The sequence below is a fragment of the Cervus canadensis genome, chromosome 22 (assembly GCF_019320065.1).
Source record: "Cervus canadensis isolate Bull #8, Minnesota chromosome 22, ASM1932006v1, whole genome shotgun sequence".
Classification (NCBI taxonomy): domain Eukaryota; kingdom Metazoa; phylum Chordata; class Mammalia; order Artiodactyla; family Cervidae; genus Cervus; species Cervus canadensis.
In genome coordinates, this window is record NC_057407.1 from 3,054,018 (window position 1) to 3,078,293 (window position 24,276).

The window sequence follows — 24,276 nt, forward strand, 5'->3', positions numbered from 1 at the left end:
AGCACTGCAAAATATGCAGCGTCATAACACAGCCTGTCCCCAGGCACAAGTCTTGCGGTGAGAAGACTGGCGCTGAATGAACGTCTGTGTCCCGAGAGAGATGCGTGCACAGCACTTTTCGGCTTGCACACCATTTCCACACCCCTCTGTACCTCAAACATCCGTGCACGCAGCGGGGTGCCAGAAGTGAGGCTCAGAGGGGTGACGTGAGGTTCTCAAGGTATCCAGAGGGGTGCTGTTCGGCTGAGCGGGGGCCTGGAGGAAATCGTCTGTGCTTCTGACCAGACCAGGGGCCTGCCCTCCCCTCTCTTCCAGAACAAACCCAGGTCCATGTTCGAGAGACAGTGGCCTGACATCCGGTTTAGAACATGATACCCCAGGAAGACAGCATAGTGTGGTGACGAACAGAGGGCTGTGGCCTCAGTTTTTGTACCTGGTGAAAGTGAAAGTGTTACCTGCTCAGTCGTGTCCGACTCTTTTCAACCCCACGGACTGTAGCCTGCCGGGCTCCTCTGTCCTTGGGAATTCCCCAGGCAAGAATACTGGAGTGGGTTGCCATTCCCTTCTCCAGGGGATCTTCCCGACCCAGGGATCAAAGCCGGGTCTCCTGCACTGCAGGCAGATTCTTTACCTTCTGAGCCACCAGGGAAGCCCCTTAGAGGAAGGCAATTCCAGACAGACGTAGACATTTGGAAAGCATAAAAGGAAGAGGAGAATTTGAGGAACGGAGTATGTGAAAAATGGCTGGAGTGCCAGGAGGGCATTCTGGTCAATCCAGATTAAGTTTTCTGTGCTTCTCTAGACGTGGATGTGTGCAGGGGCCGGGGGGATGGGGGAGACTCATTGGTTTGCTCCTGGTCACTGAAATGCCTTGGAAGTCAACTGAAATCAGGCTGGATGCCACAGTAGTGAGGACTTCAGATGAGGGTGATGGTACAAATCTGCCTAATGAATAAGCAAGGAGCTGACTCATTAGAAAAGACCCTGATGCTGGGAAAGATTGAAGGCAGGAGAAGGGGGCGACAGAGGATGAGATGATTGGATGGCTTCACCAACTCAATGGTCATGAGTTTGAGCAAGCTCTGGGAGATGGTGAAGGACGGGGAAGTGCTGTCCTGGTGTGCTGCAGTTCATGGGGTCAGAAAGAGTCAGACTCAGCTTATGGATCGAACATAGAGATGCTGGCAAGGACGCTGACAGGCCTCACACAGAGAAAGCTAAACTCTCCAGGTCTTCTGGGGTATCCATAAACGACTAAATGTTCTTTCTTTTTGGCAGCAGCAGATCAGAACGCTGACTAGCCTCACTACCAGTGGCTGGCTGGCAAGGAAACTAAAGGTTCTTCTCTTTACAAGTAAATCGAATGCAAATAAATAACTCACTGTCTTTGAGTGATTTTTTGACACTGGGGTCCATCACTTGTGCATGCATACATGCTTAGTCGGTCAGTTGTGTCTGATTCTTTGTGAACCCATGGACTGTGGCCCTCCAGGCTCCTCTGTCCTTCAGATTCTCCAGGAAGAACACTGGTCCATTACTTACTAGTTGGCAAATGCCCTTTGGCATGTCATTTAACCTCTTGGGCCTCATTTTTCTCCTCAATAACATGGGATAAATAGCTCCCACCTCTGGGATCCTTGCAAGTACTAAACGAGATAATCCACGAAGAGGTACACGCATGCTATTGCTGCAGTTGTTATCGTTCGTATCATTCGTTGTTTACTGAACAACGTAAATTTATTCTCTTAAAGTTCTGGAGGTGGGAAGTCTGAAATGAGCCATACACGGCTGAAATCTAGGCATCAACAGTGATGCACTGGAGACTCTAGAGAAGCACTCAGTTCCTAGTCTCTTCTAGCTTCCCTCTTCAAAGCCCACAGTGTAGTGACTTCAGACCTCTCTCACTGATTCTGACCTTTCTGCCTCCCTCTTACATAAAACACTCTTGAGATTGGTGTAGTTGTTCAGTCGCTCAGTCGTGTCCGGCTCTTTGTGACTCCATGGACTGCAGCATGCCAGGCTGCCCTGTCCTTCATCTTCTTCCAAGTTTGCTCAAACTCATGTCCATTGAGTCAGTGATGCCACCCAACCATCTTGTCCCCTGTCACTCCTTCTCCTCATGCCTTCAATCTTGTCCAGCATCAGGGTCTTTTCCAATGAATCAGCTCTTTGCATCAGGTGGCCAAAGTACCGGACCAAAGGACTTCAACCTCAGCATCAGTCCTTCCAATGAATATTCAGGGTTGATTTCCTTCAGGATCAACTGATTTGATCTCCTGTATTACGTTGGACTTTACTTAGATAATCTCATCTCAAAATCTTTAAGTTAATCACACGTGCAAATCCCCTTTTGCCAAATAAGGTAACATAATTTTACAGGTTCTGGGGATTAGAAGATGGACATGGCGGGGTGTCATTAGTCTGAATAGCGCAATCATTAATATTTTTATCGACTAGCTCATTTACTTCATCTAATTTTCACTGAGCCCCATGTAGTACTATTTTATTCCCATTTGGAAACTGAAGCACAGAGAAAGGAAGAAACTTTCTTAAGGTCACACAGCTAAGTGGTAATGGAGTGATATAAATTGAGGAAGTTGACTACTGGAGTTCATGTTCTTACCAGCTGAAATATGTAAACTAACACAGGGTAAGCACTGTATCAACATTAGCTATTATTATTGTTGTTATTTCTACCAGAATTAATATGCTAATCTTTAGCTCATATGACTCTTGTAAGAATTTATATAAATTAACCTGTGAGACGCACCAGCAGTGCCTGGTGAACGTCAGGCGTTCAAGGGTATTTAGATCTTTCCAGTCCTACTAACATTTCTTTCTTTTCGCTAGGAAGATAATCATGTCAGTTCACTCCGCCCTTCCCAAGATGGCGCCTTCGCCACACCCAATCCGCCCCACTCAAGATGGCGTGCATTGCCCTGCCAGGCGTAAGGAGACCTTCTCAAGATGGCACCAAACACCAGCCCTATTACCTTCTGCCTTTTTCAAGATGGCCTTAGCAATTAGCTTCACTTCTGAGCACCCTCTGACAGTCTCAAAATGGTGAAGGACGGATTACTCGCTACACTCTGACCTTCTCAAGATGGCGCCAGAGCTATAAATACCGTCGCTCTGCTGAAGTGACTTCCGGTTCCAGCGGAAGGCGGTATAAAAGGCAGGGCTAGTGCCTTGAGACGTACACCTAAGGACACTCCGGGGCGAATATGGACAGGAGAAAGAAGCCCTTGGACGTCACGGCGTCCTCGGTGAGTACGGGGATAGGTGATGCTTCGGGCTCCGCGTCTCCCCTCCTCCGCAGGATAAGAATCTCGACCTAGCTTGTTTCTTCACTCGGGGTCCCAGACTTGGCCTCTCCTCAGAGAGGACGCCGGACCTGGGAAAAAAAGCGGAGCGTGCTTTCTTCCTTACGGGGAGCGGGCCCACTTTCTCGCTAATAGAACCCTGAATTTGGCGTCTCCCCTCTGCCGGGGCGGCGGGCCCAGGCTCTCCCCTCAGACGCCGTCCTGAGCCTGGTGTCTTTTCCGGGTTAGGACTGGCCCTGCCTCCCCTCCGCGACGACAGGCCAGGCCTCCTTGGCAGCCTTGTCTCCGTGACTGTCGGTAGGGGACCCCGGCCTCTGCGAGCTGTGCAGACACGTTCCCCTTGAGCTCAGGGACCAGCCTGCCCCCCCACCCACCCCCCAAACATTAGTGTGACTCGTACCCCGGGGTCCGAGAGGCCTAGCGTCCCCCGGCAGGAGGACGGCTGAACAGTTGTTAATACACCCATAGGATGCGCTGCCTGGGAGCTGTAAGGTCTAACAGGATGTAAGCACCTTTGTTAATTTAGTTACTTCTTGAGAGTCCCTTGGACTGCAAGGAGATCCAACCAGTCCATCCTAAAATAAATCAGTCCTGAATATCCATTGGAAGGACTGATGCTGAAACTGAAACTCCAATCCTTTGGCCACCTGATGCGAAGAACCGACTCATTGGAAAAGACCCTGATGATGGGAAAGACTGAAGGCAGGAGGAAAAGGGGGCGACAGAGGATGAGATGGTTGTACGGCATCACTGTCTCAAAGGACATGAGTTTGAGCAAGCTTGGGGAGTTGGTGATGGACAGGGAGGTCTGGCGTACCGCAGTTCATGGGGTTGCAAAGAGTGGGACGCAACTGAACTGAGGCAGAAAACCAGTTCTCAGTACTTGTTTGTGCCAGCACTTTATATGCACAGTGTCCCTGAGTTCTACTGACTGCATTAGGAGGCAGGTGCTAGTAATATCCCCACTTTATGGATAATGCCACTGAGGCTCAGAAAATGAAGTGGCTTTCTTCAGCTCACAGAGTTCTTAGTGGTAGAATTGGGCTCATGTGGTCTGGTTGACTCCATGGCAGTTGTCTTTTCCAGTATATCAGAGCAAATTGCCCAACCTTTGGGCTAATCTTGGATTTACTGCAGAATGTTGGGTGCGAGGGATATGAAGGAAATATCCCAATATTTGAGCCCCTTGCCCCCGTCTCATACTGAAAGTCGGTACTAGTTAATAATGTTTGAGGGCTTCCCGGGTGACGCTAGTGGTAAGGAACCTGCCTGCCAATGCAGGAGACGTAAGAGATGGGGGGTTCGACCCCTGGATTGGGAAGATCCCCTGGAGGAGGGCATGGGAACCCACTCCAGTATTCTTGCCTGGAGAATCCCATGGACAGAGGACCCTGGAGGGCTACAGTCCATGGATTGCAAAGGGTTTCACATGACTGAAGTGACTTAGCGCACACACATAATGTTTGAGGATTAGGTACCAAAAAACTATAAAGTTAATTATTTTTTCCTAATGGGTTAAAATTAGTAATAGTAATGTGAATGCCATCTGGGAACTGACACTTCTCTGAGCATCTTCCTTTTAAAATTCAAAAGTATAGTAGGAAAATGTGCGACTAGAAAATTGATGTGGTTAAGAAGGCTTAGAAGAAAAGGCTTAAGTTTTAAATTTGTTTTTTAAAATTTAGAGTATTAGGTTCTGGGATAAACCAGCCCTTGACGTTATTAAAATCTGTACCAAACCTATTTTTAAATACTTTCTTCCAAAATAGAAATCACTGAATGCAGTCATTTTGATTTCCCTTAAAAGTCAGTCTGTAATGCTGGGTTTTTTAAGTATTCAGTTTACAAATGTCTGTGTATATAAGCAGCTGTACTTCGATCCTTAAAAAGGAAACTGCCATTTTACCCTTTTGTGCAGAGTAGATAGTGATGATAGATCCAAGTCCCCTGTTCCTTTTGCTCTGACTTTTCTTGTTCTCGGACTCTGTTGTTAAGCTAAATTTGTGGTTTCCAAAACATGCTGAAATAAAATTCACTCAGTCTATTTTATTTCTAGTTGAAATCTTGCCTATCCTTTAAGGCTCATTTCAAAGCCATCTCTGATCACTCTGGACAAAAGGAAATACTCCTTTATCTGAATTTTTATGCCACTTAATTTCCCTCTTAAAGTCACGTATTACATCTGACTAATGTTGTAAGTTACATTTCTTACTAGATTGTAGGTTCTTTGAGGCAGAAGAGTATCTCTAATTCACATTTGTATTCTGCTCTTCGGTGTTAAGTGCCAGGCACATAATGGGGCTCAGATTGTTGCTGATCAAAGATGTTTTCCTGTAGAAATAAGAAATGTTTGTGATGTTTAAGTGAAATTATAAATTTTTTTTTTACTTGTACTACATGAAAAAGCCAAGTACAAGGACAGTCAGAGAGAAAGTGGTTAATGATGTTAGTTGAATCTGAATCTAGAAGATGCAGATTTCATTTATTTGCCTATCATTCTCTCTTTGCCCAGAGGAAAGCCTTGAAGTGTTGAAAATTAAATATGTTTACCACAGAGCTGGAATGAAATATGACTTGGATTTATTTTGTGCTAGACTCTACATTTAAACATTTAATTTTATATCCACTTTTGTCCATTTATAAGAGCTTGTGATCTTGTTTTCAGAATTATAAAAACTTAGAAATCCAATCACTCATTAGAGTTAATTGGTGGTTTTTTTTGTGTGTTTTTTGGCTTTTTGGCTTTATTCTAGTTGGTAGACCTTAAGGCTGAACTCTTCCGAAAACAAGAAGAATTCAAACAAGAAAAACTTCTAAAAGATGCTGGAGTTTTGGGAAAACCAAAACCAACTAACAAGGTAAAAATAAAATCTAATTATCTCCATTGACCCCAAACATAAGGGAATTAAACCATAATTAAGTTTTTTGAAAGTGTCCAAGGTATCTGCTACCTATAAATCCTTGTATTTGAACATCTGCATAAACTATTTCAAATATTGACATAGAAATTAGTAAGATTCAAAAGCACATTAAAATGCTCTAATTCTTCAGTATGTGAATGTTTTTCTAATTTTATAAGTAATGATATCTATTATTTGTATTACTAAATCTGTTATATATTTTTCATTAACGTCTTGAATTAGGTTGTAATCATTCAGGAGATTTAAAAAAGTAACTGCAATTGTATAAAGAAATTTTTAAATGTAATTTAGGGTCTTTTTTTTTTTTTCCAGCTTCAGCTTCCCTATGTATAGTTTATTTGCAGGACATAAGTTGGCTGTCAGAGGTCCAGTTATTTCCATTGATTCACAAGATCTAATTATCTTTTTTCCCCCTTCTGAGGTACAAGTAGAGATTTTTTGCAGTCAGTTGGTGATTCTGTGTTTTTTAAATTATTCTCCAGAAACCAAGCATCTGGAGCAAACAGAATGCAGGAGTCTCTAACCGAGCTGAAAAGGATGCTGAAGAGCAGATTGCAGAACAGAAGACTCTGGACAAAGCGAGGTAATGTCACTCTAAGTGAGGCTGTCTCTGGGGCTCCCTGAGTAAAGACGGGGAAGGTCACCTTGATTTCATTTACAATGTTAATTTTTGTCATCCTTCTAACCAGATACTCTTACCTGAAAATAATATGATTCGCAAGCATATTTATAATCTTATAAGAAGATAAGACATAGCCTCAGTTTAAAAGATGAAACAATGCCCCTGTGAGCCCCTGTTAGGCACTGAGATTATCCCCAAGTGTTTAAGAAGTGTCCATGTGGTGTGGTTCAGGGCTACTAGGTGGTGTGCTGTTAGTAATTAGAAATTGAATTTTCCTCCCAACTTTTTAATATGAAAAGCTTTAAACCAGCAGAATATTTGAAATAAGACTACAGTGAACATTCTAATACTTCTCACCTAAATTCACCACTTAACATCTTTTAAAATTTGCTTTCTTTCTCCCCCTCCCTCTCTCGTGTGTGTGTGTGTGTGTGTGTGTGTGTGTGTGTGTGTGTAGAGAAACTTTGTTAAACATCACTGTACTTTACCTCTAAATGTTTCAGCATATATCTTCTATATGATACTGTTTCATCAGTGGCATATTTCTGGGATATGACAGCAGTACTGTGGTTATGCAGGAATAAGGACGTTTCCCTGTGTAACCACAATACTGCTGTCATATCCAAGAAATTTGCCACTCTTAAAGTGGTGTCATATGGTCCATATTCATATTTCACCAGTTATCCTAGTGCAGATATGTCCTTTATTGTTTTTTAAAACGTTTAATTAAAGAGTACGCATTGCATGTAGTTGTCATATCTCTTTAGTCTCTTTTAATAGAAAACAGTTCCTTTGCCTGTTTAAAAAAATGTTTACAGTTTTATTTAATTATGGCTGCCCTGAGTCTTCGTTGCAGCATGCAGGCTTTCTCTGTGGCGAGCAGGGGCCACTCTCTAGTTGTGGCGTGAGGGATTCTCATTGTGGTGACTTCTCTTGTTGCGGAGCACAGGCTCTAGGGCACAGGAAGCTTCAGCAGTTACACGCGGACTCAGTAATTGTGGCACACGGGCTTAACTGCCCTGTGGCATGTGGGATCCTAGTTCACAGGTCAGGGAAGAACCTGTGCTCCCTACATTGGCAGGCGGATTCTCAACCACTGGGCCACCAGGGAAATCCCTCCCTTGATTTTTGTTGTCTGTTACACCACTGACATCGTTTGAAAAGTCCAGGCCAATTGTTTCCGCGGTGTCCCACAGTCTGATTAGAGTCAGACTAATTACCAACGGTTGTTAACACTATCTAGGTGATGATTTGTCGTCCTGTTGAGTTACATCAGGAGGTTCGTGATGTCAGCTTAAGTCATTATTGGTGAAGATAAGTTTGATCACTCAGTTAAGGTAGATCTGCTGTAGTTTTCCACCAATAAGATGCTCTTCCTCATTTGAAATTAATAATAATCTAAGGAGGGAAACTGACGCTGTGTGAATATTCTGTTCACCAGTGTGTTTTCATGTGATGATTAAGTCATCGCTGAGTCAGTTATTACACTGATGATTTCAAAATTAGAATTTTTCTAAATCTGTCATTCCATGTGTATTATTTTTTCATTCTGTTTACTAGCTGGCCTTCTTCTGTAAAGAAGAGCTCTTCCCTTGTTTGCACTATCACCCTGGATTCAGAATCCCAAGTTTTAATCTCTGGCGTGACTACCATGTGTGTGTTTAGATCCATTGCATAATAAAAAGTTGGCAGTTGAAAATAGTGGTTGCTCAGACTGCTTGGCTCTTCTGGGTCTGAGAGTAAAGGGCAGAGTATTAGCCCATTTAGGGATTATTTTCTTAGCGTTTGACCTATCCCCAACAGGCTGGAGACTTTTACTTAAAGACATGTTCACTGCTGAGACATTTTTCTCACTATTGGACATTATGCTTAGAATTTTAATTTTGTTGAAAGATACTGTAACTTTTTTATGCTTTATATATGTGTTTTATTAAGGTGTAATTGAAACATAACATTGTATTAGTTTCAGATGTACAGCAGAGTTACTTAGTATTTGTATGTATTGTGAAGTGCTCACCACAATAGATCTAATAATTAACTAACATCTTCACCACACAGCTCGATCCCTGTGCCAGGAAGATCCCCTGGAGAAGGGAATGGCAACCCACTCCAATATTCCTGCCTGGAGAATCCCATGGACCGAGCAGCCTGGTGGGCTCCAGTCCATGGGATTGCAAAGAGTCGGACACGACTGAACGACTAACACTTACTTTACTAGGCACATTTGAGATCTACTCTTTTAACAGACTTCATGTATGCAATGCAGTATTAACTGTAGTCATTATGCTGGACATTGGATCCTCATTGCTAACATATTTTATAACTGGAAGTTTGTACATTTTGATTCATTTCATCCATTTCCTTCCCATCCTCCTGCTGCCTCTGGCAACTGCCATTCTGTTTACCGTATCTACGAACTTATTTACTTTTTTTTTGGCCATACTGTGTGACATGCAGGATCTTAGTTCTCTGGACAGCCACTTAAACGAGAGTGAACCCATGCCCCTGCAGTGGACACTCAGAGTCTTAACCTCTGGATCACCAGGGAAGTTCCCATATGGTAGTTCTGTTTATTTTGTGAGCAATCTCATCCTCTTTTTCCTTAGCGGCTGCCCCAGTTTACATTCCCCCCTACACAGCATGAAGATTTCCTTTTCTCCACATCCTCACCAACTGACCCTTGTTATTTCTTAGCTTTTTGTAGCAGTTGTTCCGTCACATGTGAGGTGACATCTCACTGTGATTTTGGTCTCCATTCCCCTCATGAGTAGTGATGCTGAGCACCTTTTCATGTACCTGTTGCCCATCTGTATGTCTGACAGGATGTTTATTCGGATCCTTTTTTAAAGTTGCACTGTTTGGTTTTCTTGCTGTTGAGTTGTAAGTTCTTTATTTTGGATATTAAGTCTATGGCAGACATATGATTTGCAGATATTTTCTCCCATTCAGTGATAGGTTGCCTTTTCATTTTGGTGATGGTTTCCTTTGCTCTGCAGAAGCTTTTTAGTTTGATATAGTCCCTCTTGTTTATTTTTGCTTTTCTTGCCTTTTTTTTTGTTGTCAAATCCTAAAAAATCATTGCCACACTGATGTTAGGAACGTGTTGCCTGTGTTTTCTTCTAGGAGTTTTATGGTTCCATTGTGAATTTTTAATTCAGATGTGTAGTACAGTTTTTTAGGTTCATCATTTTGCATGTGGCTGTCCAGTTTTCCCAACACCATTTATTCACGAGACAGCTCTTTTGCCATTGCATATTCTTGGCTCTTCTGTTGTAAATTAATTGACCATGTGTGTGTGGGTTTATCTCTGGGCTCTCTTTCCATCCCGTTGATCTGTGTGTCTGTTTTTATGCCAGTCCCATACTGTTTCGATCACTATGGCTTTGTATTGGATTGACTGAAATGTTCATTCGAGTTTCTGCATAACATCTTAATGCCCTATTAGCTAACATCATACTCACCACTAGAAATGAAATTTTCCACTGTCATAAAGTACGATCCTTCACAAGCAAATGCTCATATGACTTCTTTGGTGCTCTTTATCATCATAAATATTTCTAGAATAAAAGAATCATCAGGTCTTAGCCACCAAAGAGTAAATGTCACTAGAATTAACATGAGCAGAGGCTGCTGAATTGAAATGCCAGGGTTGATGTTTGTTTTTAATTAGCTATCTGTCATGAATAATTTATCTATGTTCTGTATAAAACAGACATTATCATATTTTTAACAGATTTCTAGGAGGTTGGTCTCTGCCGCTCTTAGACCTGATTAGCTAAGGGGAGACCAGGGACCCTTGTGTAAAACCAGTGATACAGAGTTACTGTGGAATTTGGTGATCCGTAACAGAAAATGTTTTTGTTTAGATACCTCTGTTTTTTTGGTATTTAATTTGTTGCATTTGGCATTTAAATTAAATTGGAATCTTCATTCATTCATGTATTCATTCCTCAAATACTGACTGAACATCTGCTATGCATCAGGCATTGTTTTTGGCCCTTTGGTACAGTCGTGAATGAAAGAAACATGGGCCAGGCTTTATGTTTAGTTGGCAGAGCAGACCTGGCTGTGTCTGAGGGTCCCCTCAGGGTGGGGACTCAGCTCTAGTCATCAGACTGGGCCCCGTGGGCAGGTTGCAGCAGTAAGGCTGGGGGTGGGGGTGGGGGGCAGTTTTACCGGGAGTGGCAGTGATAAGACCATTTTTATACTTGTCTTTTTTTTTTTCCTCCTAGGGAGAAATTGGAAGAAAAAGCCAAATTGTATGAGAAAATGACTAAAGGAGACTTTATAGGTAAATATAATTATTTATGCATCTTTATTTTCTGTAATTCATACAACTCTGGGGTATTTTCTTTTTTTGGGGGGAGGGTGTATTTTCTTATTTGTTAAAATAATTATGAGAATAGGGAGAAACTTAAATAGATTTGACTTTCTGTGTCAGCATCTTCCTAACCCAGGAATCAAACTGGGGTCTCCTGCATTGCAGGCGGATTCTTTTACCAGCTGAGTTCCCAGGGAAGGCCTGCGTGTCAGCACAGAGATAAAAAAATCAGCAATAGTTTTTTATTTGCCCCGTGGGGGCTGGGCCTGTTAGGTGCTATAGAGGGACAAGCCAGTCAGTATTAGCCAGATTCTCTGCCTCTGTCCTCAATGGGGGTATCATCAGTGGAGGAAAATGGCACAGAAGAAAACAAATTTAGGAATAAAGGTCTAAATAGGCCATTGTTACAAACAGTTACGGCTGTGTTTAAGAAAAAACAACCTGAGAGGAATTACAGTTATATCAGAGTACTGGAGTTATCATTCCTTTCCCCTGTTTTTTTCCTCTGTGTTTAATTTTAGTCTTTGAAGTGCTTATAGTTGCTTTTGTAATTTATTTTTTAAAATGTAAAAGTTTTTTTGCCGTGCTGCGCAGCATACAGGATCTTAGTTCCCTGACCAGGAAAGTGGAAGCTCAGAGCCTTAACCACTCTGCTGCCCAGGAAGCCAGTATAGTTGCTTCTAAGATAATATTTAAAAGATTCTCCCTCCTTATACCTGCTCCACAAAAAGGAAACCCAACCTAGAGTTCAACAACAATAAAAGAGATTTTACAAGGCAGTGCATCTCTTACTGCCTTTAAAAAGCATATGTGGAAGTCTTTAGGGAGAAGGTGGCTCTGATGGGAGTCTTAAAGGTTTTGGAGAACTGCAGAAGGGCTCCTGCAGGGGGAAGTGGGACGAGCAGAGGGAGGAGAGGACCAGAGCTGGCCGGGCTGATTTGCGGGGCTAGTGCTGAGGGCCAGGCAGGGGGTGGGGCGCAGCAGGAGAGGAGGCGGCGGGACCCTGATCATGGCTGCCCAGACAGCAGGAACACGTTCCTGTGTGCTGGGAGCCCAGCAGGGGCAGGCTGGGTGCTCACAAGGCTGAGGGCCCTGGGGGAGGCCCTGCCTTCCCCCTGAAGAAGCAGCAGGTGTCAGCCAGCCAGGAGGTCTCACTGTTTTGTGGTCTTATTTAACTCAGCTCTGGGAAAATGTATTTCCTTTTTTTTTTTTTTGGAAAATGTATTTCTTTCCCAATTGAGTTACGTATTTTTGTGGCTAAAAATACAGTCTTTTTTCATTTAATTCAAACTTTACTTATATTGTTAATATAGAATCAAGTCAAAGGAGTGTGTGGATATGGAGATTTGGTTTTGTCCATACCGGCAGACCCACCTCCTGATGGGCTTATTGGACCTGCATGTTTGGGCTCCAAGTTTTGGAGCCTCAGTTATTTTCCACTGTACAGTGAGGGTAACATCAACTCCTGGTGGTAGGGAACCTACCATCTGTTCCTTAGAGCTTAAATCCAGCAGAGTGAAACTTGATGCATACGTTGTTTGTGAATGCATCCGCTATCCTGTGTTAAATTAGAATGATGGATTACTATTTAACTTTCAGCGTAGGTTTCAGCTTAAGTAGATAAGGCCTGCAAGTAGATGGCACATTAGACATCTCTGTATGCCCTGCAGATCCTGGTACTATGCCTTACCTGAAGGTGGTGTTCATGGATTGAAAAGAATTCAGATGACTTCTTTTACCTGTGTTAGGACCCTTTGAACACTTGGCATTCCACAGCAGTATACCCAGGGCTATGGGATATGACCCACGTGGTTAGAGATGGGTGTCACTGAGTCACAAAGGCTTACTGGGCAATGCCGTTCTGCCTCTGTGTTGTCTGATTGGCTAGATGAGTCTCTTGAAGTCAGACACTGTTATCTTCTCGTCTTGTTATTGATGAGGCAGCAGGAAACTCCGGGCTTTTATTTATTTGTTTGTTTTTTTTACTCCGGGCTTTTAGAGGTGAGTCCCGCGGCCTCTGCAGCGTCTCTGTCAGGCCGCAGGCGGCTCTGTGTCTTTGGAGCATCAGGGGCGGGTGGAAACTAGTGAGCTGTCGGGTGGTGTGGCGCCCAGTGGTGACTGTGACTGCTTCATGGCAGCTCCGTGCATCTGAACGTTGATGTTTGTGTCCTAGATGAAGAGGTGGAGGACATGTACCTTGTGGATTTCACACAGAAGATGATCGACAGACACAAAGAAATGGAAGCTGGTGGTGCCAATAGAGATTACAGAAAGACCGAAGAAAGAGACGATGATGAAGCAGCTCTTTCTGAAAAAGATATTCCTCCTCCCCAGGATCCCAGTGAAGAGTGGTTGGTGATAATTATGCCATGTGGTTATGTTAATGTTGTCAGACTTGGGTTTACTTTTTGAGAGCCATTTATTTTGCTGTTATCAAGCCTTTTCTCACTAGTCTTTCTTTAGAGACTCTACTCTAAGTAGGATTGCATTTATAGATGTAGAAGTAGTAGCTGCTACTTGATATAATTACAAATAGACTGTGTTCCTGCCATGTCCCAGGCACTGTGCCAGGGGTGGAGGCATTGTTTCCCTTTTCATTGATGTGAAAGGGTTGTTTAGGCAGAAGAGGGTTGTTTAGGCAGAAGAATGTTCCTTTCTACCCATCCTGCCGCCTTACCCAGGTGCATCGTCATGTAGATAGCGTGAGCTCTTGTTTCCGGTGAAAACGGGCTGGCAGGACTGATCCGGTGAGCCTTACTCTGGCTGTGGCATTTTCTGCCAGTATGGCTGAGGTATCATGGACCTGCGTCTGGACAGCACGGGCTCTGCTTTCACTGGTGGTACGGTTGTGATCATGTTCCTACCCTCTCTTGGCTTCAGTTTCCCCGTCTGTAGAACAGGAATGGTGATGCCTGATAGGTGAATGATGGGGAAACCAAACTAACCTTTCCTTTACAAGGAAACCGCAGAGGAAATGGCATGGTGATTTTTCTGTACCTAAGATACTATTTAGAAACGTGTTCAGAAAGGCTTGTGATTGCATGAGGTGCACTGATGCTGTGTTCCTGGGAGTAACCCTGCCTGACGCTTCCTGCCGGTGTGGAGCCCACCGCTCCCCACCCAAGGCTCAGATGTCTACATCATGGGAGTATTTGTTAGGAACTGCTTAGGGTTGTCAGCAGGACCTGTTGATCTTTTGTCAGCCATTCCCCCCATGGGAAGGAGTCTTTTATGAGCGAAGAGAGCGGTCCCCACTGCTCGGGAACGTAGAGAACTTGCATCTTCATGCTGCAGAAGGGTCTTCTTACCAGCCTTCTAGAACACTTACATCTGAGGTGGGCAGTCACAGAGGAGCGGGTATGATGCCATCCCTTTCCTCATACTTTTCTTCAGCATTTCTAGTCTAAACGGTCTCTCTTTCATCTGAACTCTGATATTAAACATACTTCCTGCTCCTTTGGGTCTTGTTGTTTAGTCGCTAAGTTGTGTCTGACTCTTTGCAACCCCATGAGCCCGCCAGACTCCTCTATCCATGGAATTTTCCGGGCAAGAATACTGGAGTGGGTTGTCATTTCCTCCTCCAGGGATCTTCCCAGCCCAGGAACTGAACCCGCATCTCCTGCACTGGCAGCTGGATTCTTTACTGCTGAGCCACCTGGAAAGCCCATGTTGACACATAACTGGCTTCCTTACCAGAAAAGGATTGAAACACACTTTCGGGCTGTTTTATATCCTGCCGGCTCTTGTTAAGAGCGTTTCAAGGGTCTGTGCCCTGACTTCCCCAGCGTCCTGTGTAGAGGGCGTGACCGAGCCCTCCTGTGTCCCCTTCTGCCTCAGGTGATGGTTTCCCTGAGAGCTTGCGCACTGGTTTTTGTTGCTGGCTGCTGTCCTGCCACTTCTGTTTCAACGAGATCTTCATGTTTTAGAGGCCTTCACCAGAGACAGAATAGCTTATGATTGCTTTTCATAGCAGAAATCTCATCTCCTTTGAAAGGTTTAATGTCTCCCCACCCCCCTTATTAATGCCTGTATGATTACAACCAATTTGTTACCGATTTGAAGAGCTTGAAGGGCAGTTGAAGGTGTCACATGCCCCATAGGGTGAAGGAAGATGCACTGCAAGCAGTTCTGACACTTTCTTTGTTTCTAAGTTAGGTTCCAGAATTGTAACTGCTTGTAAAATCCTTTTGCAGTTAAGTTCCAGGTGGTGGGAAATCTTTCCGCAAAAATACTGTAAATAATTACTCAGACCATCTGGTTGGGTGGTTTTGGTTCTCCATTCATTGAAGGAAAAGAAGAAAAGGGAGAAACTGCTTTTTGCTATTGGAGGTTTTATTTCTGTGGTCATCAGCTTTAGGACTAGTGGTGGATTCCCAAGCATTCACCTTTTAAATCATAAGCTGACATTTGGACTTGGCATGTGTGACAGGAAAGAAAAGACTCACAAAACCACAAGCCACATGCGTGGGAATCTGACCTTGGGTTGGTCCAGCAGTGGTGCTGGCCCTTCTGTGCTTTCAGCCTCCTGCCAAAGGATCTGGGGGAGTCCCTGCCTGTAATTTAAAACATTAAAAATCTTTTGCATCATAATGCAAATGAAATGTTATCCATGAAAACCTGCCCTTATTTCCTGTTGTGGGCGTCAGAGTACTTTACTGGCCTTGCTGGCTGCCTGGTTTCCCTGCCTGGTACATGAAACAAGGTACTTACTTTGGGCCAAGATGAGGAAAGAAGAACAAGAGTGAAAAATAACAGACTGGCCCACTGTTGAGGCGCTTTTGTAGTACAAAATGTGTGTAGCCTTGGCTTCCTCCTAGTTAAAAAGAGTCTCTCAGAAAACTTCTATTCGGTTCAGTTCAGTCGTGTCCCACCCTTTGTGACCTCATGGATGTCACAGTGAATTCACCTTCCAGTGAATACCCAGGACTGATTTCCTTTAGGATGGACTGGTTGGATCTCCTTGCAAATGTGTAAACCAGATAAAAGTAATTTCTGAGATAGTGCAGCAGGGGTCTGTGTGGAGTTTTTATCTTTGAGATCAGAGATACACATGGTCAATCATTTTCTACAGTTTCTAAAATTAAGATTTAATCAAGGGTGCAATGAAACGATTGTGTGTCAACTTTTAAGTTTGAAGAGCATGTTTGTACTAATGGTGGTGGTCTCTCAGGTTGAAGGTTTTTCTTGGTGATGTGTGTTAGTCGCTCAGTCATGTCTGACTCTTTGTGAGCCCATGGACTGTAGCTGCCAGGCTCCTCTGCCCGTGGGATTCTCCAGGCAAGAATACTGGAGTGGGTTGCCGCGCCCTTCTCCAGGGGATCTTCCCAACCTATGGATCGAACATGGGTCTCCCTCATTGCAGGCGGATTATTTACAGTTTGAGTTACCCAGAAAGCCCTTGGTGATGGGTTTGTGATGGAGCCTATGTTAACTTTTCATTGTGGACAACTCCTTATCTTAGGGAACTGCATGTTATGTACAGTTTTTCATGTCTTTTCACTTTTATTTCAGGGTGGATTATGTGGATTCTTTAGGGCGATCCCGGCGCTGTATGAGAAAGGATTTGCCAGATCTGCTGGAAATGGATAAAAATCTTCAGGGGAGGCTGTAAGTGTGTGACACACAATGCTTTGCCCAGGTCTGACATGCAGACGCAGGGATTGTTTTGTGAGCGAGGGTGTTTTTAGTTAATTATCTTTCGGGCTCTGTTGTAAGAATACTTTTTTAATGTGTAAGAATGTTTGCAGAAGCACTTTTTTGTGGTTAACATGCACTTACACACGTAGTCCACATTCAGAGAACAACCTGAATGATTGATCATCCATGCTAAAAGGAATGAGTTAGAGCCTGTCTGTTTACTTGGATGTCTGTCTACAGAGTAACAGAGAATGAGCCCAGAGTAAATGAACAAACCACTGCATAGAAAGTGTTTAAGAATATAGATTTGGTTTTGTCACACCAGGCCCTGCACGGGAGGCCCCCCACCGAAGGCCCATAGTTCCTCTCCTTGCCTGGCCTGCCCCTTCCATTCAGCCAAAGACCAGGCTGGGAAGGAAAGTGATGTGTCTGAGTGCTGAGGCAAGATTCTATTACGCTGATGAAACAAGCTGCCTCTTTGGATTAAAGAAAGGTGGAAATATTTTTTTTGCAGTTTCCCAGTGGTATTATGAGTCAGAAACCTCTGTAAGGAACTGTCCTCTTCACAACTAGAGTTACTCATCATGACCCCAAATGTCTGAACCGAAGCTTTGCTATGCTACAGCTCTTACCTAAGATGATTTTTGCTCTATTCTCCTAGTTTCGTTAGTCCTGCAAATGAGAAAACCTTACTGTCTGAAGATATGAGAAAAGAACTCCAGCGCCAGCAGTGGGAGGAAGAAGAGAGGGAGGCCATGAGAAGGCCAATGGGGCCCGTACATTATGAAGACATCCGTGAAAATGGTACCGTCATCTGGCAGCTTTTTAAGTCATTTTTTTATCTCGAACATTTAAATAGCAGGTGGGAAAGGAAGTATTCACAAAGCAGCAGCTCTTCTGTATAAATAAATAATTTTACTTTTGGAACTGAAAATAACTGTTTGTTCACTTTTTAGCCTAACAAAGGGTCTGTTAATCCAAGTGTGTGCCCCAAGAATAGTGGAGACAGCTTGTGACTAAAAAATTAATGAATACTTGTTGCGTTTATCACTTGGCAAACAGAGTGGAAGAAACTTCTAACGTTTTTTACCTGCTTCTTTAAAAAAAAAAAGTGTGGAAGACATCCCTGTGTTCCTCTCTGCTTTGGTAGAAATTTGTCCTGAATCTAATTCACTGCGCAGGGAAATCTAATCTTTGGGGTAATTTTTACTTATTTCAGAGGCCCGGCTAGAAATTTGGCCTAAATCTAATTCACTGAGAAGGGAAATCTAATCTTTGGGTTTGGGGTAATTTCTACCTATTTCAGAGGCCCGGCAACTTGGTGTTGGATACTTTGCTTTTGCCCGAGATAAAGAGTTGAGAAACAAGCAGATGAAAACCTTAGAAATGCTGCGTGAACAGGTACAGATTAAACTCAGTTGACTTGAAGGATTTGAACAGTTGGGTTTCTCATTGAATCATATTGTTAAAAAAAAAAAAAAAACCTAGTAAAATTAATTAGAAATGTATATAGCTATTCAGAATTCAGTTACAGGTTTCATAAAGATAATTGCCATATTATTTTGGTGTTTCAGACTTTAAGATTATAGTCGTTCAAAAGTAACCTGTGTGACTTTAATTTTTTAAGTTTAGTTTCCAGTATGGCACTTTTGAAGCAGCCTGGGTAAGAAAATGGAAAGTTATTAGAGGGGGATTAAGGAATTGGCAGAATTGGTTGGTTTCCTAAAATGTTAATGCTTCTGGGATGTTCTATGAACTGAACTTCAGAAAACATCAGAGGGCTTGTATAAGAGCCCTTGTATATACAAGGATATTCATTTTGAACATTTCAACGGATGGCTTCTAAGAGGTGGCAGAAAAGTCAGTTTATTTTTAGAATAAAATTATTTCATCCTTTTCAACAGAAATATTGTGAATGGGACTAATCGTTTTCTAATTTTTTGTCCTGTTCAGACAACAGATCAGAGAACAAAACGAGAAAACATAAAGGAAAAGAGAAAAGCCATATTAGAAGCAAGACTTGCCAAACTCCGACAGAAAAAGATGAAAAAATCAAAAGAAGATGGAGCAGAGGAAGAAAACAGAGGTACATCATGGCTTGTGTTTCTGAATCTGAAAAGGAAATATTTTAGTTCCGTTGACATCTCAGTAGTAGGAATGACTGTGTAGAAATCAGCCATCTAGTTTTATTTTCTGAGTACCTCTGAGCGCACCTCAGAGGTACATCCGCGAACAGGAACAGCTTTTTATACCAAAGTGGTGTGGAATTACACTCCCAAGAAAATATCAGGTTGTAGACAAGGATGTTAGCAGTACATTTTGTTGCTTCATATAATAGCACAGTTCAGTAAGTGAGACTTAGAGGTAAAATGCTTAAAAAGTATTTTAGGATAAAATTAAGTTGTGCATGTACCTATTTTAGGCTTATTTTCTTTGGCTGTGGCAGCAGTTTTTGTTGGTTATTATAACTGTGTTTTAAAACTGTGTTTCTGTGTGTTTAATGCATACAGAAAGGTAGTAAATAATTTACAAATGTGGGTAGAGACAGCTTACTAAGGTAGAGATGTGGGTAGAGACAGTTTACCAAGAGACTATTAAATTGCTTGGGAGCACTGTTCAGTACTGTGGTCAGACATGCTCACGGTGTGAGTTACTGCTCATCTGGGCTGAACTGCCCCAACAGACTGCATAGACTGGCTCAAACCAGGGGGACATCTGCTTCTCTAGTTTAGCACTGCAGCAGTGGGGGGTGTCCAGGGCAGCTAGCAGCTCTGCCCCGATGGTCACCTGTTCTCCCGCTTCCTCCTGTCTTGCTGCTTCTGCCGTTCCCTAGAGGGTTGCTGTCACCTGCATGGTCACTATCTCCCCAGGACCTGCTCATGATTCAGCCCTGGGGAAGAAGGGGCGGGCACCAGCTACCTTTCTAGGAATGTGCGTTGGGATTCACACACAACCTTCTCACTTACATCCCAAGGGCCAGAGTCCACAGACCACCCCCAGCTAGAGGGGTGGGGGAGGCTGGGGAATGGCCTCATTGTTGAGGCGTCACACATCCAGCTGAAGCTAGGGGCAGATAGAAGCTTCTCCAGCTCTAATGTAAGCCCATGCCATTTTTAAATTCTGGACTCACTTCAGTTTAGCTTTGAAAGAGATTGGGACACTTAAAAACTGGAAGATGGCCCAGTCCGCTCCGTATAAACACTGTCTCCCGTGACATGCTGAACTCTGCGTGCTGTTTCTGCTTTTGCTCTGCTCCTGAACACGTCATTTCCACAAGATGTGAAGTGCCTCCAGTGTTTTTTTAAAAAATACCGTTTTCTTTTAAAATATGGCCAGAATTGAATAGCCTGCAGACTGTCACCAGGCTCCAGCTCTCTCATCACCCTTGCTTTGCCTGAGACTCTTTCTTTGAGTAATTGAAGGGTTTCTGGTCCTTCGATTGTTGATCAGGGGAGGTAGGGTGGCATAGTGGCAAACAGAGACTTTGAAATCCATTCAATCTGGGTTTGAATCCTGGCTCTTCACTATTTACCTCTGTAGCATTTCTGATGTTAATTTTCCTTATCTGTAAAATGGAGATAAAATGGAGCACCAATTCTGACTTTGTTTGGGTTGTTACAGAGCTAAGTGAACTACAGTGTACAAAGTACTTAGCCCACAACCTGGAATATAGTAGGTGCTCAGTGAACACCAGTTATTGCTTGTACTCTCAGGATAAATATGTCTATTTAACTTTCTAAAGTAGTCGTAAGCTTTATTGTGATGAAATCTTTATTTCCTTTACAAAAATAGGTGGAGATGTTATTGGCCCTTTGCCCCCAGAACCAGAGGTCATGCCAGCTCCTCGTACAGCCGCCCAGAGTAGCAAAGTGGAAGTCATCGTTCAGGAGAGGAAAGATACCAGACCCGGGGTGCCACACGTCCGTGAGTGGGACAGAGGAAAAGGTGAGGGGTCAGTTCTCCAGAGCAGACTGTGACTCTGGTTCAGGAGGGGAAAGACATCAGGGCTGGGGTGCCACACGTCTGTGAGTGGGACAGAGGAAAAGGTGAGGGGTCAGTTCTCCAGAGCAGACTGTGACTCTGGTTCAGGAGGGGAAAGACATCAGGGCTGGGGTGCCACACGTCCGCGAGTGGGACAGAGGAAAAGGTGAGGGGTCAGTTCTCCAGAGCAGACTGTGACTCTGGTTCAGGAGGGGAAAGACATCAGGGCTGGGGTGCCACACGTCCGCGAGTGGGACAGAGGAAAGGTGAGGGGTCAGTTGTCCTGAGCAGACTGTGATTCTGGTGAGTTTTAGTGGTCCTGGGAAGCTTAAAGGAATCTCTAGGTCCTTGAGCTTGCTTCTTCTCAATAACCAGGAGCACTGGAAAGTGTGATATAAAAGACCAGGGTCTGCAAGGCATCATGCCTAAAGGATGAGGTATTTTAAAGACGCACTTGAGGGAGGTTTCGGTAATTCCTGCTGCCCCCTTGTGGTTTTACAGCTTCGGGATACTATTTGTCCAGAACTGCTTTTTTAAAGTCTTAGGAAAGTTTGGTACTTGAATGTATTCTGTGTTTTTAACAGTCTCTTTTATGCTCGCTTAAAAACAGTCTGCGTCCAGGTGTCATAACTTGGATTCACATATGGTTCCACTGGGTTATGCGAAATTTTACGTTTTTTCCTGCAAATACACCGTGGTACCTGCAGCAGCCTCTCTTTAGGAATAGACTCTGGTTTATGCCGTTTTGAAAACAATCATTTCAGTGGTACATTAGCTGCAATTGTTGACGCCTGTGAGATCCACGACTCAAGTAAAAGATGCAGGTGGCACATGGCTTTGGCTGGTGCCACTGTTGGAGGCAGACAGCTCTGAGCGGTGCCTTTGGTGTCTTCCAACACTCAGTAAACAACAAAACTTGTGTTTTGCTATGAAGTACCTATAACATGTCAAGCAAATCATTTAAACACTTAGTTATTTCTGTTTTAGTGCTTTTTTGGCATTGTCTCCAGAACCTGCCAACTTTCTGTCTCCACAGAACCTTCCTTGAGCTCTCTGTGTGGAACTTTTCACTCTTTTTTTTCTTAGCCTGGTTCCTTCCATGTACTTCCGTAGGCATTGCATGTACCTTGTAGTCTAGTTCTCCAGAGGATTTAAGGTGGCTTTTAAGAAATACATATGATAATTAAAAAGTAAAAACATTCAAATGCTTCAATAATCAGTTCTAATAACACTTTATTTTTACTAGACTTTTCCTTTGGGTACTGGTCGAAGAGGCAGTCAGATCTCCGGGCTGAGAGAGACCCTGAGTTTGCGCCACCATCGTATTACTTTGCGGACCAAAAGAGAACTGAGTGTCTGAGCAGCCAGGCGTGGAGCCGACCTGCCCCTGCACAGAGGGACCCGGGGCAGCACCCTGGCCAGAGCCATGACCCCTGCGTGTCACAGACATCATCTGCTCCTGCCCCCAGCAGCCCGCCACAAGCCCCGACGGTCACTTTTGAAACTCTGGATGATATGATATCATATTATAAACAAGTAACATGAACTTAAAAACATTATAACTTGGGTCTGTACTGTTAATGGTGCCTTCCTCTCCCACAGTGGAGAAAATAACTTTAGGGACTGAATTGTAACTTTCTCTTCCTGTCCTTTCCCTGAAGACCCAGACTTCAGGCTGGATTTGTCAGCTGGGAAGAAAGTGAATGGTACTGTGGGAACTCTGGCCACTTAGCTGTTCATTTCATTCTGATGGGTATGGAGACACCAGTTCATCTGGATTTACACGTGAGCTGAGATAGAGTAGACATATTCTGTAATATTTGATACTAAGGAGTCTGTAATCCTGTCTCTCATGCCCACTCCGATGACTTACTCAGATTTAAAGGCTGTGTTTCTTTCCTTTTGCCAGTGCTGGCTGGCTGATGTCTTTGTTCCAAGCATTCAGCTTCCAAGTCAGTTGATGGAGCATCTGTTAGGAAGAATTTCAGCCTGCCAAATGGTAGCACAGAAGGGGACATTGGGGGACTAAGTGATCTGGTCTCCAGGAGGACCCTGACACTGGTGGAGAATTTAGGGTATCATTTGAAATGATCAGGAAGACCAGGGAGGACTTCGTAGTACAGAAAAGCAGATGTTGACATCACTTGCAGAGTAGGCGTTCAGTAAGAGTATATTAGGTGACGGGCACACGTGGAGGCTGCTGGGCCTGGTCAGTGCGAGAGATGCTTCTTAGCCATCAGTCAGTTCTTCAGCTCTGCCCGCCCTCCTGCTGCTGCGTATCTAGGCCCTCATCTCACTCGGGAGCCGACTCATCCCAGCCTGAGTGGGATGGACTTGGGCTAGAGTAAGGGGCTGCTAGATCCTTTTTGCTGACAACAGGTGGGTTAGCAGTGCTCCAGAAGGACCTCCTGTGCCTGGGTACCATCTGTGTCCTCTCCCAATGTCCTCTTCACAGCTGGCCTGCCTGGCTGTTATAGCTTCCTCCCTTGCCAGTGAGTCCTGTAAGAAGCTTCTGGAGCGGATCCTCCAAGGGCCCGCAGGAGCCCGTGGTCTCCGCTCCACAGCACAGCGGTGTTGGTGCGAGGACCCGTTCTTACTACAGATGGCAAGCTGTAGCACAGGGTCGGCAACTCGTCACATGGTGTCCAAGTGGCAGGTGGTTTAAGTGCGTGTTCCAGACTCATGCTTTCCCCAGCACCCTCTACTCTCTGCGTTTAATCCCAGTATTGAGCAGTATTAGACAAAAATCCCAAATTCTTACATACTTAACCTCAGAAGTCCAGATCAAGGGCAGAGTTGCAAGACCTATGAAAGGTCATTTTGTCAGCCTGATCAGGCAAATACATCTCCTAGCAAAAATAATTCATGAAAACCAAGCTTCCTTTTTTGCGGAAATTGTTAGACTCATCCTAAAATTTGTATGGAATTATAAGAAACCCAGAATATCCAAAACAATTTCAAAAAAGAAAAAAGGACAGAGTTGGGGGACATACTTCTTTATTTTAAGACTTACTACAAAGCTACCGGGATTGAACAGTGTAGTTCTGACGTATTAATAAACAATGAAACAATTTTGAGAGTCCAGAAATAAACCCATACATCTGTGGTAACTTGATTTTTGACAGTGGTGCCAAGACCATCCAGTAGGGAAAGAATTGGTCTCAACATGATTCTGAGACAGTCGACTCTCTACCTCCAAGAGAATGGCCTTGGACACTTAACTCATGCCATGTATAAAACCACCTCAAAGTGGACCAAAGACTTCGACATAAAGCTGTAAGACCAGCTGAAACAGCTTGTAGGACAAATGGAGAGGAGACAGAAAGAAATTGGAGTACTAAGAGGAAAAACAGAATTGTTAGATATCCTAGGGTCATAAGGGAAAATAGAAAAGAGAAGAAGGCAAATGCTAGATGAGGGGGATGGGAAAAGTGTGTAAGGCAGAGGGGGGTGCAGAAGGTGGTGCGCAGA

The 24,276-nt window shown here is 43.8% G+C and overlaps 1 protein-coding gene across 1 annotated transcript; it reads left to right on the forward strand.

Moving 5' to 3' along the window:
- The first annotated feature begins 3,130 nt into the window (after positions 1–3,130).
- Positions 3,131–22,364, forward strand: CCDC174 (coiled-coil domain containing 174). The gene is made up of 11 exons (XM_043442801.1): positions 3,131–3,266; positions 6,077–6,181; positions 6,727–6,827; positions 11,099–11,157; positions 13,361–13,538; positions 16,699–16,794; positions 17,486–17,628; positions 18,131–18,225; positions 18,778–18,910; positions 20,617–20,769; positions 22,052–22,364. Exons 1-11 carry the CDS (start codon positions 3,225–3,227, stop codon positions 22,348–22,350), a joined length of 1,404 nt encoding a protein of 467 aa, XP_043298736.1. The 5' UTR covers positions 3,131–3,224; the 3' UTR covers positions 22,351–22,364.
- The last annotated feature ends 1,912 nt before the right edge of the window (positions 22,365–24,276 follow it).

Coding starts and splice junctions, on each gene's coding strand:
- CCDC174 (XM_043442801.1), top strand. CDS start 3,225: ATGGACAGGAGAAAGAAGCCCTTGGACGTCACGGCGTCCTCG. Junction 3,267..6,076: donor TGGACGTCACGGCGTCCTCG/GTGAGTACGGGG, acceptor GCTTTATTCTAG/TTGGTAGACCTTAAGGCTGA. Junction 6,182..6,726: donor AACCAAAACCAACTAACAAG/GTAAAAATAAAA, acceptor ATTATTCTCCAG/AAACCAAGCATCTGGAGCAA.